General features: G+C 34.9%; 1 protein-coding gene across 1 annotated transcript; it reads right to left on the minus strand.

The window, feature by feature from the left end:
* Positions 1-275: 275 nt before the first annotated feature.
* On the minus strand, positions 276-2,230 carry LOC123258061 (succinate dehydrogenase iron-sulfur subunit-like). Its single transcript, XM_044717970.1, has one exon. It carries the CDS (start codon positions 1,461-1,463, stop codon positions 675-677), a length of 789 nt encoding a protein of 262 aa, XP_044573905.1. The 5' UTR covers positions 1,464-2,230; the 3' UTR covers positions 276-674.
* Between the last annotated feature and the right edge of the window lie 14,369 nt (positions 2,231-16,599).

Below are 16,599 nucleotides of genomic sequence, written 5' to 3' on the forward strand. Positions count from 1 at the left end.
GTAAGCTTACACAGGAAGTGGAGAGCTATAAAAACGTTTTCAACTCTTTACCATTTCCAATACTAAGATATAACAAGAGTAGAAAGGTGGAATTTTATAACTTGTTTTATGATAAATATGTAGATGGTTCTAAGAAATTTGCTATTACCGGTAGCGCTCATAGCACAAAACCAGGAAGACATGTCATAACTTATAAGAACGAACCTAAGGTTTTCGATTTTGTTAAAATTCCAATACAAGGTTCTGGTAGCATAGTAATGTATGGGAAAGATGTTAGTGATGCAGAGAAATTATATACTGAATTAAACAGTGATTTAGCTACACAGAAAAATTTGCTTGAGAGGTTACCGGTTGCTATAGTAATATATAGTAAGAATCAAAAGCTAAAATTTTATAATAATGCTTTTATAAAAACCTTTCAATTTGACCCAAAATTTTTGGCATCTTACCCAACTTATCACGAAGTTATGCTTTACCTCTTCGAATCTAAAAAGCTTTTAGAAAAAGAGGATTTTCAAACTATTAGTAACCAAAGACATGAGTTGTTCAAAAAATTATTTGAATCGTACGATGATACGATGCACTTCACAAACGGAAAAGCGTTCAGGGTATTAACAATACCCTACGCTTCGGAAGGTTTGCTGTTCTCTTACGAAGAATGCAAAAGATAATACTTAAACTCCTTCTCTCTCTACCATGAGCTGTTTTACTTTCGCTATTGCTCTTGCTGGATTAAGTCCTTTAGGACAAGTTTTTGTGCAATTCATTATTGCATGACAACGATACAACTTGAATGGGTCGTTTAAAACATCAAGTCTTTCACCTGTCTTATTATCACGGCTGTCAGCAATCCATCTGTAAGCTTGTAATAGTATTGCTGGTCCTAAAAATTTATCACTATTCCACCAGTAGCTTGGGCAACCAGTCGAACAGCAAGCACATAATATACAGTCGGACAAGCCATCTAATTTTTTTCTATCTTCAGAAGATTGAGAGTATTCTTTATTTGGTAGGGCAGGCTTATCTGCTTGTAACCAAGGTTTAATTGATTTGTATTGCTCATAAAATTGGCTCAAATCCGAGACTAGGTCCTTTATTACATACATGTGAGGTAATGGATATATTTTTACGTCACCTTTTATATCATGTATAGATCTAGTACATGCAAGAGTATTGGTTCCGTCAATATTCATGGCACAAGATCCACATATGCCTTCTCTACAAGAACGTCTGAAAGTTAAAGTCGAATCTATTTCATCCTTTATTTTTATTAATGCATCAAGTACCATAGGGCCACAACTATCCATATCAATAAAAAATGTGTCTATTCTAGGGTTTTTCTCGTCATCAGCAGACCAACGGTAAATTTGAAATCTTCTGATGTTTTTTGCTCTAGCAGGAATAGGATAAATTTTGCCCTTTTGATTAATTTTAGAATTCTTTGGCAAAGAAAACTGAACCATATCACTTACCTTTTATTGTTTATAGCTAAAACCCTTTGTAGATAACATATTTTATTATCATCTACTATATTTTTATTAAATTCCTTTTAAATCGCACACATATTGTAGCCAAGCGAAGCTAAAATCTCTCTTTCTAGATTTTTCATTATAATTTCTTCATCTTTTTTTTGGTGATCATAACCAAGTAAATGCAGTAATCCATGCACTAACATGTGTGCAATGTGAGCAAGAATGGGTATATAATACTCATGCGATTCTCTTTTTATTGTGTCTATTGAAATTGCTATGTCTCCTAAATCGCACTCATTAGACAATTGTTCATACGGAAATGATAGTACGTTAGTTGGCTTATCCATTTCTCTAAATTTTAAATTAAGTTGATGTAGCAAGTCATCATCAGCCAGAGCTATTGATATATTTGGTTTATAGTGGTCTATTTTTAATTCTTTTAGAGAAGCATTGATGACACCTAATACAAAATTTTTAGGATTTTCTATAATGCTGCACCATTTCTTGTCAAGAATATTTACTTCTAACATGAGTGACACATCAGTAAGGGTGTCATGCAAATAGCTGACACTGGAATCCAAAAAAGAAGAGTTATAGACCCTTGTGTCATGTACACAACTGTACGAATATTGTACACTAGAAGGATGTCATCCCAGTGTCTAGGCACTGGGATCCAGGAATTTTGATTAGACATCAAGTTAGTGAATATAAAAGTAGCTAATCTTATATTAAAACACAACGGCTTTAATGTGGTTGCATTAAGGCTGGATTCCAGTGTCAAGCACTGGAATGACACCTTTGTGTTTGATGCAAAATCGGCTATAACGTTTAATGCACTGCCTTCGAGACAAATATTCATACAGCTGTGCGTTGTGTGCTGAGATGACATCATTTAGGAACTGAAATGACAGGTATTACACATCACTCATCCTTATTATTTCATTCCATTCAATTTCCGAAACTGGGGCAATTGATAAACGTGGTTGTTTTAATATAGTCATATTTTTCAAAAGTGGGTTTTGTTTTATATTATTTAACGTTACTTGGTTATTTAAAGGTTTCAAAAACTTTACATTCACTAATCCGAACTTGGGATCATTAACATGATAATACTCTTTAAATACTTCAACGATTCCAAGTATTGCTTTCTCTTTACCTGTATGATAAAAAAACGCAAGATCGCTTGCTTTCATAATTTTCATGTAATTTTGAGCTTGATAATTGCGCACACCATCCCACTCAACTACCTGCTCCTTTTCCATTTTTTGCCATGAGTATTCACTTGGCTCTGACTTAAGTAGCCAAAATTGCATTATTTTTTTCTTCTTAAGTAAGCTGGTATATCATAGATATTGCTGCCCCACTTAGCTCCTTCGCTTACCTGTTCAGCTGGTTTTGTTTCCAGTGTTTTGTCTTGTGTACTTTCACTTTGACTATATGGCCACTTAAATTTCTCTTTCTCTGAGTCTTCGCTCTGACTTATAGGTGAAGTTTCTGATTTATTATTGCGACCATCAATGCCAGTTGCAAGAACAGAAACTCTAACTCTTCCCTCCATCGCTTGATCAAAAGTAGCACCAAATATTATATTTGCATTTTCATCTACTTCTTCACGCACTCTATTGGCTGCAGCATCAACTTCAAACAGAGTCATATCTCCGCCACCAGTAATGTTAATTAATATTCCTTGCGCACCTTTCATTGATACATTATCAAGCAATGGATTAGATATTGCAGCCTCTGCAGCACTAATTGCTCTATCTTCTCCTTCTGCCTCTCCGGTGCCGATCATCGCTTTGCCCATCTCGCTCATTACTGTTTCTATATCAGCGAAGTCAAGATTGATAAGCCCTGGCATGACCATCAAGTCAGTTACTCCTCTGATGCCAATGTGCAGAACATTATCAGCAAGTTTAAATGCATCAGAAAATGTAGTTTTTTCATTTGCAATTCTAAATAAATTCTGATTTGGAATGACAATAAGTGTATCCACGTATTTTTGCAGTTCTTCAAGTCCAAGCTCTGCAATGCGCATACGGCGCACACCTTCAAAACCGAACGGTTTAGTTACAACTCCAACAGTCAATATCTTTTTTTCTTTTGGCGCTCTATCCTTAACTGCGGCTCTTGCTTCTCTGGCTGCTTTTGCAATTACCGGTGCTGCACCGGTTCCAGTACCACCGCCCATTCCTGCTGTGATGAAAAGCATATGACTATCTTTTATATGCTCCATAATCTCATCAATTGACTCTTCTGCTGCACCTTTGCCAACATCAGGCAAAGCACCAGCACCAAGCCCCTTAGTTAAATTAATGCCAAGCTGAATTTTTTTATCACATAACGACTTTTCTAGTGCTTGAGCATCGGTATTTGCGACAACAAAATTCACTCCTTGCAAATTAGATTGGATCATGTTATTCACAGCATTTCCACCAGCACCACCCACTCCCACAACGGTAATCCTTGGGTGCAATATAGGTAACTCCGGCAGACTAAGATCAATAGACATTTAAATTACTCAAATTTAGCGAATTCACTTGATAATAAGTTACCGCTTTTTTAATAATATGCAAATACTTTTCACTTCTATAGGCGTAAACAGTAAACGGGATTTACTTATTCTTAACATTTATACTAATAAGTGCCGTTAATTATAATAACTAGATTCTTAGATGACATCACTTAACCGATGCAAAAAATAGAAAACGTTTATAAAAAGGGACAGAAACCTATCCCTTTTTATTTTGTTGAAGATTATTATACTTCCTGACCTTTCCCTTTCAATGCTTCAACTGCAACATCTTTTAATTTTGAGGCAACTTGATATGTTCCATAAACAGCAGCAACTGCAGCAATTGCCATTATGGCACCCGCAACTATCTGACCAGCAACACCTGTTCCGATAAATCCAGGTAATGAAGCAGCTATTGCTTGATTTGTTCCAACAAAGTAACTGGCAGTCTTAGCAAGAAACCCAGAAGCTTCTGCTGCACTAACAAAGCCTGCTTTCATATGCATTGCTGTAAAGACAACACTTGCAACTGCAAGCGGAAATAATGCTGTTCTCCCTTTATTATGCATAGCGTACTGACCAGCTCCACTAGCAGCACCGGGAATTCCCCAGTATTTTTCAGCTTGTATATATCCTTGTGGAATAGCATAAAAAATGCCATCCCCTTTTCCATACTCATAATTTGTTAATGCCATAACTCTACTCCTTAAATAGAATGTTAAAATTTCATTAAGGAAGCATATAGTAAAAAAAATTGCCTGTCAAGTAAACTAATTTTTTAATATACCTTTATTCTGTAATTGAGCGCTTCAGCAATGTGTGCTCTTTTTACTTCTTCACTTTTTGCAAGATCTGCAATAGTTCTTGCAACTTTTAATACGCGTGTGTAGCCTCGATTGGAAATGTAATTTTCTTTCAGTACGTATTTTAGCAATTCTAACCCTGCCTGATCTGGTTCAGTAAATTTATTAAATGCTTCACCGCTTACTTCTGAATTGCAACGAATATTTAATTCACTATAGCGCTCAGTTTGAACTTTTCTTGCTGCTATCACTCTTTCTCTTATGATTTTAGTACTTTCTCCCTCCACAGAGATTTCAGGAGAGAGTATGCTAACGTTTGGCATTTCAATGCATATGTCTATTCTATCAAGCAATGGGCCTGATATTTTGTTTTTGTAATCTGTGCCACACTTTGGAGCTTTGTTGCACGATCTGCTTGCATCACCTAAATAACCGCACCTGCAAGGGTTCATTGCAGCAATCAGTTGAAAATTTGCAGGGTAGGTTATGTGAGCATTTGCCCTTGCAACGGTAACTTTTCTATCTTCAAGTGGTTGGCGCAGAGAATCAAGCACAAGTCTTGGAAATTCTGGCAACTCATCAAGGAATAACACGCCATTGTGAGCCATGGTAATTTCTCCAGGTTTTGCATTCTTTCCTCCCCCTATCATCGCTGGCATAGAGCATGAATGATGAGGTTCACGAAAGGGACGAGTTACTTTGAATATTTCATTACCAGTTTTTGTTATGCTGGAAATAATATTAACATCAATCATCTCCTGTTCGGTTAAATCAGGCAGCAATCCTATAAAGCGCTTAGCAAGCATTGATTTTCCAGTACCAGGAGGGCCAACAAGAAGCATATTATGCCCACCTGCTGCTGCAATTTCAGCTGCTCTTTTTGCAACAACTTGGCCTTTGATATCCTTCATATCGGGAACCAATCTTTTTTCTTTGGGTGCATCACTATAATTAAAAATTACTGGCTGAATTAATTGCTCACCCTTAAAGTGTCTGATAATATCAGTTAATTTCTCTATAGCCAGAATTGAAACATTCTTCACCCATACAGCTTCTACACCATTTCCTCTCGGGCAAATTACTCCTTTATTGTCCTTTTTTGCATTAATTGCTGTTGGCAGCACACCTGAAACTGGAATAACTCTGCTATCAAGAGCCAGTTCACCCATGATTATATAAGACTGAACTTTTTCAACTGGTATCACATTCATTACAACAAGTAGTCCAATAGCAATAGCCAAGTCATAATGACTGCCTTCTTTCAGCAAATCCGCAGGGGAGAGATTAACTGTAATTCTTTTTGGAGGTAGTAGTAGATTGATTGAATTTAACGCTGCTCTGATGCGTTCTTTGGATTCCGCAACAGTTTTATCTGGCAATCCAACAATATTGACTGCTAGTACAACATTGCATAATTCTATTATGCCTATTTTGATCAAAATTTGCAAGACTTTTTATGCGAAATACTATGTATAAGTGGTTGTGGTTGATTTCAATTTGATGAATTAACATTCTAATAATATTTTGCTTAGTCTGCCAATCTACTTGATCAAGCTTTGATTCAACACTTGAGGAAAAGTTTTTCAAGCTATCTGTAACAAGGCTCAATTCTTGTTGTAATTTCTTTTGATCAAGTACTTTTTCTTTTTCCTCCTCAATTTCTTTCAAATGCTGTTTCATTGTTGTAATTCTTGGCTCAAATTCTTCTTGGCTTATAAACCCTTTGGCATAGCTATCGATAAATTTTTTGATACTTAATCTTAACTTACTTTCTTGCTTTTCACGTGTTTGATTATGTAAAGGTTTTTTGTTCTCTGACAATCTACGTTGATATTCATTTGCAATCCTATCTGGCTCTTTTAATATACTCTTAACTTCCTCCCATACGACTGTATCGAGTACATCAGTGCGTATTGATTTATTATCGCAGATTTTATTGCCATTAAATTTGCTAGAGTTTGTACCAGAGCAACGATAGTAATAATATGTCGACTTTTTATGAACGTGGTTTGTACCACAATAAGTATATTGACAACGTTGGCATACCATTAAACCTTGTAATAAATATGTTTCTCTTCTTTGCCGTACTCTTGCTCTTTGTCTATTTTCAGCTAATTGTGTTTGCACTGAATCAAATAAATTTTCATTGATTATTTTTGGTACTGGAATATAAGTCCAATTCTCTTTATCACTATTAAAGCGACCACTTTTAAGTTTACCACAAGTTCCTTTTTTTGATTTTTTTACTTGTGGTTTTGAGCATGTCCTAGTTTTACCATAAGCTGCTTGTCCTATATAAGCAGGATTTTTTAACATGTTCCAAATAGTGCTCCTTTTCCAATACCTTTTTCCTGTTCGTGTTATTATCGGTATCTTATTCAGTTCATGTACAACTTCTCCTATACTTGCTCTTTCTTGGCCAACCCGACTAAATATTTTACGCACTATATTTGCCTCTTCTTCATCAACCTCAAATTGAGCACTTCCTTCACCTACATGTTTTGCTATGTAGCGATAACCGTAAGGCGCCCTACCCATCACACTTATACACCCAGCTTTGGCCGCATGAAGTTTACCTCTACGGTTTCGTTCCATAATCTTTGCACGTTCATACTCTGCTATTGCTCCCTGAATCTGTAGAAATAAATGGGAATCAGGATTATCATCAAACTTATGATTCAAAAATACTATTTCAGATCCAGCCTTTTTAAACTCTTCGAGTAAGATCATTTGATATGAAAATTTACGTGATAGCCGATCAGGTGAATGAATATATATCTTATCAATCTTACCTTCTGCTACTCTATCACGTAAACTCTCTAAGCCAGGACGTTCTAAATTTGATCCACTATAACCATTATCGACAAACCTGTGCTCATCTAATAACTCATGTCCATCACTACTAATGCGACGCTCCAGTTCTACAATCTGACTCTCTATTGTATTCTCCTGTGCCTGTTGTCTTGATGAAACTCTTGCATACAAGCTTACCGTTACCATTTTCTTCTACCTCCTTTATTTTATATTTCAATAATTGTTCATAAGCATTTGCCAAATATGTACTCGCCAATCTGTGAGGTTCATAACGGCAATTAATAGTTAATTCCCCTTTTTGCATGTTTTTCTTCCTGTGAGTTTTTTTATAAGGTTAGGAGACTCCTATTAAACTAAATCAACGCACACCTTATTTAAGAAAGCTGTCTAGTTCACACAAATTCTCCCTAATAAATATACAAGATTTGAAAAAATTATGTCCAAAAAATCTTTGCTTAAATTATCACATTATATATGATATAGCTTATTTAAAGTATCATGAATGTTTATCCAAGTAATGAATTCTGGGAGAGTGATTTAGAAGTTCCTGTTAACCTCTTACTAGAACGTTTTCAGGATTCTAATGTACGTCAATCTTGGTTAGATTCCCTTTCTGGTAAACAACTTAGCATCATTTTTCAGCATTGCTTTAAAAATCATTTAAATGGGCAACTTTTTCAGGACGGAAATTATGACGATAGATCCACTCAACAAAAACGTAAGATACTTACCAGTTACTCTGACTCTCTTTTTGACTATTATCTCATTAGCTACTTTGATCGTACAAAACTTGAGGCTACAGTTAGTGAAGTAGCAAGATTTGCTCTGACTGAGAAGTTAATGAGATCGTACCTGGTAAAAAACAATACCAAGTATGATAAAAGATCCTTATTGTTTTTACTATTTCACATAAATTGTGAACTTCTAAAATCTGTCTATCACTTTGATAAAGTACAAAAGAGAGGTTTCGTATCATTTGCTCTACAGAAATCACCAAGACAAATAAACACTTCATTCAAGGAATTTATGTCACAAGAAGCTGTAGAGCAGATACTGAAGTTTGAAAACCAATTGCAGGGTTTTTTCCATCATCAAGATCGGATATATATGTTTGTACGTCGAGGAAGTGACATGGATTTACTGCTTAATTCAAACAAAGTTGTTCATGGCCATAAACCTGAGTGGATGATTTTAGATTTTTCGATTGATGGTACAAAGGTTAATCTCTGTGCTAAAAATACCAATAAAGCTGTGGAAATAGCAAATAGTATTGTAAGTGGTTATTTTAACTGCGAATGTACTTTTGTAAATATACAAGATAAGAACTTTCCATTACAAGTGTACAAATTTCTTCAAGCATGTATAGATGGTTCTGACCCTGACATTTGTATATTTGAGTTAAATTTTAAGTCAGATTATTTTAAAAATAGTAATACATATCTTACTTTGAGTGTAAAGCCATATGATCCTATTGCACCAGAGTTACATATTTTAAAGCCAGCTATTGGCAACATACTACAATCTATTCAATCAGCTAAAGTAATGTTCCAAAACAAAAAGGTAACATTTTCTTTCAAAATAAGTGGGGAAGTTTATTATTCAGAGCATCCACTCAATAAAAAAGAAAGAGAGGACCTGAAGAAACATATGGAACAATCTTATGGTCTTAAAATCCTTTCACGAGCAAATTGCTGATCTTTTAAGTTTGAATAATTCCTGGATCAATCCAAGTCAAAATCATATTAAAGCAGCAAGATACTTATTTGATCTTGGATTGATAAAAATGCAAGAAAGGTGCTATATTGTTTGTTCTCGTGAAGAAGATCATCTTGATTGGCCGAATGTAATTGATCCAAGTTGTAGCAATGAGATTTTTATTGATCCAGACTTTGATGAAGCATGTGATGACGCTATTTGTGAAAACTGCTCTCGTCATATTTTGCCTAATACTTATAAAAAACAGAGATTTCATCTCTTATCCATATACTTAAATACAGAGAGAATCATAGACTGGTTTGAAATAAAGTTGAATGATTCAAGACTTATGTGGGAAAAAGTAGAAAAAGGAGTTTATTATATTTGTAATCAAGGTCGCATTGTAAATCTAATAATCCTTGATTTTTGTACTGATGCGATATTTTTAACAATAGATAAACTTAGAGTCCATCCGACAGTTCTAATAACTCTAAAAAAAGATATACCGAATCTATTATTGAGTTTATATGTAGTGCCAATGGTGAAACTGTTTTGTCAGCTTAAAACTTTAACTGAGATATTTCAAGAAGCAGCTAAAAGAGGAGTACCAGAGGTAGTAGAAAATACTTCTTTGCAAGTTTTACCAGCTTCATATATTTCGCTTAAACGTATTGAACCAATTATACCAACAAAGCTTTTGGAGTTACAAGTAGTTAAAGGTATGGTATATGTTAATAGTATTGAAGTTATAAATAAAAAAGCTGCATCATGTCTTAATATTTTTCGAATATTATTTAGGCAATTTTTACATGACTGCGAGAAAGAGTTACCACCTGAAAAACATACGCTTCTCAATATTAATCAGTTAGAAAAGCTCTTGGGACTTAATTTAGAAGCAGATTTAGAACAACAAATCAGAAAGCCATTAAATAAGATGCAAAGAACAATCAAATCTATACTTGCTGAGAAATTAGGATTAAGTATTGAACGTGATGATGTAATACAAACACTTGGTTGGCAAAGATCATCACATGGTTATCGTATTAACCCTTTTACTTTGACTATAAAAAAATAGAATCAACTATGTTTTTTAAAAATTTTCAGCTCCATGAGTAAATTTTCCAACTCCACGTGCAAATGGTCCTGTTTTTACATCAAGCCATTTATCTTCTTTTGAACCATTAGCCATTCCTTTAACTATTTGCTTTGCTTGTAAAAGCTCCTGAACTATACGCTCTAGTCTATCCCTTCCCATACTATGAAAAACTTCAGGCAATCTATGTCGTTGTTTATGTATTCCTGCACTTCCTGTATGAGTAAATGGATGTCCTGAACTAGCAGCTCGCGCAATTGAATCAGTAAGATATATTTTAAGATCTTTATCGCTAATATTTTGAGCTTTTAATTGTTCAGTGATGTCTTCCAATAGCCCTGTTTCTTCATTTCTTAGGTAAGTGCGTATGGTACGATCAGCCAGGCCATTTGCTTTAACAACAGCTCCATAAAATAGTGCATTTTGTCTTGGGATTTTTCCAATTGACCTAAAAATCATTGGTTTAGTCATATCTTCAACAGGCCAAAAAGCAAAAGAACACCTGACTCCATTTACGAGAGCAGAAGTGCCTCGAATAGCATCTCGTGCTTGCTCTACTGTTGATATAGGCTTTTCTCCCTTCAGCTTTCTCATATGATGTGCAGTAATTATTGAAGCTCCAGTGCTACATGCTAAATCAGACAATAAACACATGAGGTAATCTCCTACTGCTGGATCAGCATTTAAATCTGCATGAATGAAAGAAGCAAGAGGATCAAATATAATGAGCTTCAAATCTTTTACCTTGCTCAGCTGTTTCACTACAGACTCAAATTCTGGAGATATTTCTACAACTTTACCGCGAACATTCTTAAGTATGGTAAATGATCCTCCTATATTTGGCAGTGGTACAATAAATAGCCTGTCTTTATATTTTAATCTCTCGCATTTTGGATCAAGTCGTTCTAAGCGACGATGTATTTCATTTGTATCATCCTCTGCAGAAAATACCACCACAGATCCGTGTTCAGTAACAAGTTGGCCAAATCCACACACCTGATCTACGCTACCTGCAACCTTAAGGGCTAGGTCAAGAAGTAGCATACCTTTACCAGTATCACCCATTGCAGCCAAAATAGATGTTACACCCAAAGGAAATAATCCTTCAACCAAGAATCTTTGCTTTGGTACTGGGCCTACAAAACGCTCTACGCTCCAACTAAAAATATCAAGTGGTGGTTTAATAATTATTTTTCTTGAGTTTTTTTCGATAAATTCTTCAATATTTATTCCCTCTAACAGACAATCAGCAGCATCCCAACTCTTTGGTTTATTCGGTGGAATCTTAAGCATAGCAAGTGATGCAACACCAAGTTCTAAAAGTTTCTTTTCAACGTTTTTGGCATATTTATTACCTGCTTCATCGTTGTCTGGCCAAATGATAACATGTTTACCTCTAAGAGGAGTCCAATCTGTTCTATCAATAGGTGCATTTGCTCCAAACATCGCAGTTGTAGCTGTAATTCCTTTCTCTATAAGTGCTTCTGCGCATTTTTCTCCTTCAACCAGAATAACCTTATCGGACTTTAAAATACCTGGAATGTTGTAGAGTGGCCTGATCTCTGGCTCTTTGAATTTTTGTCTTTTAACATCAAATGGTTTAAACTGTTTTTTCTCTAAAGGAGGATCATAACGATAGACTATTACAATCAATTGGTTATTTTCATCGTAGTAATTCCAACTACAAGTCAGATATTGTTCTAGATTTCTGATATTGTTTTGTTTCTTAAGACCAAGCCATTCACTTATTGAAGCCATTACTTCAGGAAATTCTATTTTGGCATTTTTCCCATGTACCGTTGCCCAAAGATCAATAATGTCACCGCCTTCTCCTGTTGCAAAATCTTTCCATAATCCAGCTCTTTCGCCTGTTAATTCTATTACAGTACTTTTGCCTTTGTTACCCTGTACATCACCTACATAAAACTTATCACCACGAAATGTCCCTCTTGGTAGTAGATGAAAAAGACAAGATCTGCTATTTTGCAAAAGCTGAGTCTTTAGCTCTACCATAGTATCCGTTTTTTGCGGACAAGTTAAGCCGTAGCTATAATTTTAGAATTCTGCCAACGCCCATTTACCCTGCTAATGAATTTTGCTGGTATTGATTTACCGTTTCTTAGTTCATATACTACTTGCAAGACATTTGCACGTTTACTTGGTTGAAACATTACCATACCAGATGTATAAAAGCTTCTTAAAGCATTAGCACCAATTAAAGCTTGAAAAGGGCTTTTTGCGAGTGTAGCTGTCGATACTTTTCTGGTGTGACGTGTAATAATGATTCCAGCCATAGGATTAATTATAGAACGTAGTTTTTCTACTCTGCTTTGCAGGCCAGAAAACATATTTTCATAGTCAAGAGAATCCAAGACGATAAGGTCTATTGTTTTAAATTTTTCTCCTATGATCTCTTTTATTCTCTCTATACCTTCATCGTTTAAAGTTAATCTCATCTTTGTAGTAACAATCAAGTTTTCTTCTGCTAGATTTGGCAGCCTTTGATTGGTTATGATTTGTTGTATTCGTTCCCTGATGTAATTGTACTCCATCTCATTTTGCAGATAGATTATTTTTAGTGGCCTTGCTGATTTCATCTTAAGAAACGACACTCCTGCTGCAAGATGTGCAAGCAAAGAGAGAAGAAAATAACTTTTGCCAACCTTTGGAGTACCACCAATGACTAAAAGACCACCTGGAGTGAGAATTCGTGGAGCTATTATGTCTTCTGGTATTGGTGATTGATCACTCAAGTACTGCTTTACAGAAAATATTTTTTCTTCTCTTTTCCCCCCTTTTTTTTCTCCACTCTTTGATTTTTTATTGAGCCACTTTCTAGCAGAATATATATCACCCTTAATTAAAATCCAAAGATCAATAATATCACCACCAGTTCCTTCAGTAAAATTACGCCAATCACCAGCTTCCTTACCTACTATTTTAACTGTAATTGTATTTCCATTTAAGTTTCCAATATAAGTTTTATCTCGGTAAAACTCACCATTTGGAAGTAGGTAAGAAACACACTCTTTGATATTATCAATTAATAATGCTTTTATCTTTTCTTGCTTTTTAGACATAAAACTCCCATACATATTTTTCATACGTGTAAAGTTGAGATTAGCTAGCTCACAAACAGTTTCAAAAGATTTTGAATTCAGCCAATTAATTGCTTCTTCTCTTAGCTTTGGGTTTTTTCCTACTGCGTCCTGAATACCTCTAGTAACGACAGCAGACCAAAGCTTTTCCTCGTCGTACTTCAAAACGGGACCCAATCAGATTCAATGCTATTGTTTTGTTCTGGAGTAACAACTGCAGTAATTCTGTTCCTGTCTCCGTATCTACTATCAGCTTCAATACCAACTTTTGCAGTAAACTCTAACCCGTTAAAATCAGCTATAGAGTTGATTTTTCTAGCAATAACTGCTTTCTCTGAAGTGTCATGTGCATGAATATTTCGTGCTGACTCCAAAATACTTCTAAGCATGGAACGACCAGATTCTCCCCAAGTATCTCCTTCAACGCTTGCTTTGCCACTTTTAATACCAATTACTTGAAAAATCTTGCGTTTTGCGTATGGACCTTCAGTGACAATAAATTCAGCGTTTAAATAGATGCTGCCGGTAGCATAGCTTTTAGTAAACCAATTTTCATAACCTCCAGGCTTGATTGTCATTTTTACCTTTACTATTGTACATTTTGGTATTAATCTACTTTGCGGTTTTACAGTGTTAAAGTCAGTTAACAGGTCTTCTAACATATATCATTCTCCATGTTTAAATTTTAAAACTTGCTTTTAATCTTTGTAAGCAGCTTGCCTAAATGCGGTTCTTCAACCATACTCAGGCGTCCACTGCGGTCTTTAGCTGGGTATCCCCAAGGGTTTAAAGTGTGGCAAACAAAAGAGCGCTTCTCCGTTCCATCATCTTTCTTGATTCCAACCATACTGATTACTTCGTCAACTATCCCAGGAATTTCACTAGCAGTTTTAGTTCCTTCGCATTGAGGTAGCCAAACTGGACGATTGCAGTCATCGAGATATTGACCTAAAGTGCCAACTATAATGATGTCTTTGTCTCTGATGTGTTGAAATTGATTGAGCCAAGCCATCATTTCCTGAGCAAGTAACCCATAGGCAACTCTCATATCCTGTTTTCCTGATCTCTCAGAAAAAGCTTCAGGTTGCATTTTTGCCCATAATAGACATAAACGTGAAGCAACGGTTATGCTATCTACAAAAATGCATCGGTACTTAGAAAACTCAGAGGAAAAATCTTTGTATTTACTAGATACATGTTCATAGTGTCTTTGGCTGTATGCTTGATCAGATTTCAGTGCAGGATTAGGCCCCCCTATAAGACAAGCAATATCTCTAGCCTCATTCCAAGTGCGAATCTCAGTTGAATCTCCTTTCCAGTCTTGTACAGCTAGAAGTCCTGCTTCAAAATCAAGACAAAGTGTTGGTTCATCTATGGTCTTTAGGAGACTTGTTTTACCAATACCATAAGGACCAAAGATGACCATTTTTACAGTTGATATTGTTTGCAATCTTTCATTATTATTCAAAATTTTAAGAACCATTATTTATCCATGCTACGATGTATATATATACAAGAAAGGCAAAAATTTTGTTCAATTTTTCTTTTTGCCTGCGTAGTAAATAGAAGAAAGTTTGGCACGTATCTTCTTGATAATATTGTTTAAAGTGGTTCTTGAAACGTTGTTCATTTTGGCAACTTCATGTAAGTTGAAAAATTTAAGTTGCTCACATATATTTTGCCATTCCTTTGGTAAAACCGAGATCATATAGTCTACATCAATGCGTTTTGTTATTTCACTCTCAAGTAGCTCTGTTACATCAGTGCTAATATAGTTATTGATGTCACGTTTTGCACATCGCTGTTTCTTTAACAGGTTAATAGCTTTATTTTCAGTTAATCTTGCTACAAAGGTGTTAAAGCTACTTTTATCTTCATCATACTGATCAAGGCATGGCCAAATTTCACAGAAGAGTTCTTGCTCAAGATCTTCGTGAGCTTCATTAATAAAGCACTTAGCAAGTTTCAGTCTATAAGCTTGATATTTTACATTTTTAATAACTATATGGTAGTTTTGTAATTTCATAACTTTCCTTAAAAACAAATTGATGCTTTTAAGGATGAGAGTTATTAATGCTGTTATGTAGGACAGGAGCAAAAATAAATAATACTGATGCGATTTTTAATCTATTGATATTCTGTTATTTTTTTTTGAGAATAATACTGATGCAATTTAAAATAATACAATTCAGGTTTTTGGAACCTATTTTGAATGGATTTCAAAGAATGGGTAGCTCAGGCTTCCTAAAGTTATATTAAAAATATATAAGAATTTCATATTTTGAAATTCAATATCACCTAAAGAGCTAAAAATGTGGATTTCGCTATTAAAAGAATAGCTTAAATTTTTAAGAGGAAAATAGTTGAAAAGTATGCTCTCTATAACCTTAAGTTCCGTTCCTAATTACTGGATTCCTAAATCAGGAATTAGGAATCAGGAATCTAAAACTAGCCTGTATGGCGGGTTTTCACCATGCGTTCCTAAAACCGTTCCTAGGAACGGCATATCTGAAGTCCGCCAATATGGAGGATTCTAGCTTCCTGAAACCCTTATATATAATATATATATATAATACATATATAAAAATATACACATATATAAAAACATATAAAATATCAGATTAGAATAATAAAAGAACCTCTGAAAGTAGAAAAATCATGTTTAGAAGGTTTTTAAATAAACATCTTCAAGAAAGAGTTAATTATAAAAAATTTTCAAAAATTGAAGATTTTTTGGACGTAATTTTTTCAAATCTTGTATATATATGTACTCGGCAATTGAAAGATTTGGTAAACAAACTGGCTGTAAAAGAGTTTTCATGTTAGTTGTTAAATTTCGAAAATTAAAGATTTTTTGGACATAATTTTTTCGAATCTTGTATATATATGTACACAACAACTGAAAGGAAATGCTCACCCTAGATCTTGGCAAACAAACTGGCTGGACTATTTTAAATGATGGAATAGTGCAAAGTGGAAGTAAGAGTTTTCATGTTAGCAGGTTTAGTGGTGGTGGAATGCAGTTTTTAAATTTTCGTAATTGGCTTAATTCACTTAAGTATAAATTTCCAGGCATTGAAGTTGTGTACTTTGAAGAAGTGAGAAGACACTT

Source organism: Drosophila ananassae (genome assembly GCF_017639315.1).
Source record: "Drosophila ananassae strain 14024-0371.13 chromosome 4 unlocalized genomic scaffold, ASM1763931v2 tig00000241, whole genome shotgun sequence".
Lineage (NCBI taxonomy): Eukaryota > Metazoa > Arthropoda > Insecta > Diptera > Drosophilidae > Drosophila > Drosophila ananassae.

Coding starts and splice junctions, on each gene's coding strand:
- LOC123258061 (XM_044717970.1), bottom strand. CDS start 1,463: ATGGTTCAGTTTTCTTTGCCAAAGAATTCTAAAATTAATCAAAAGGGC.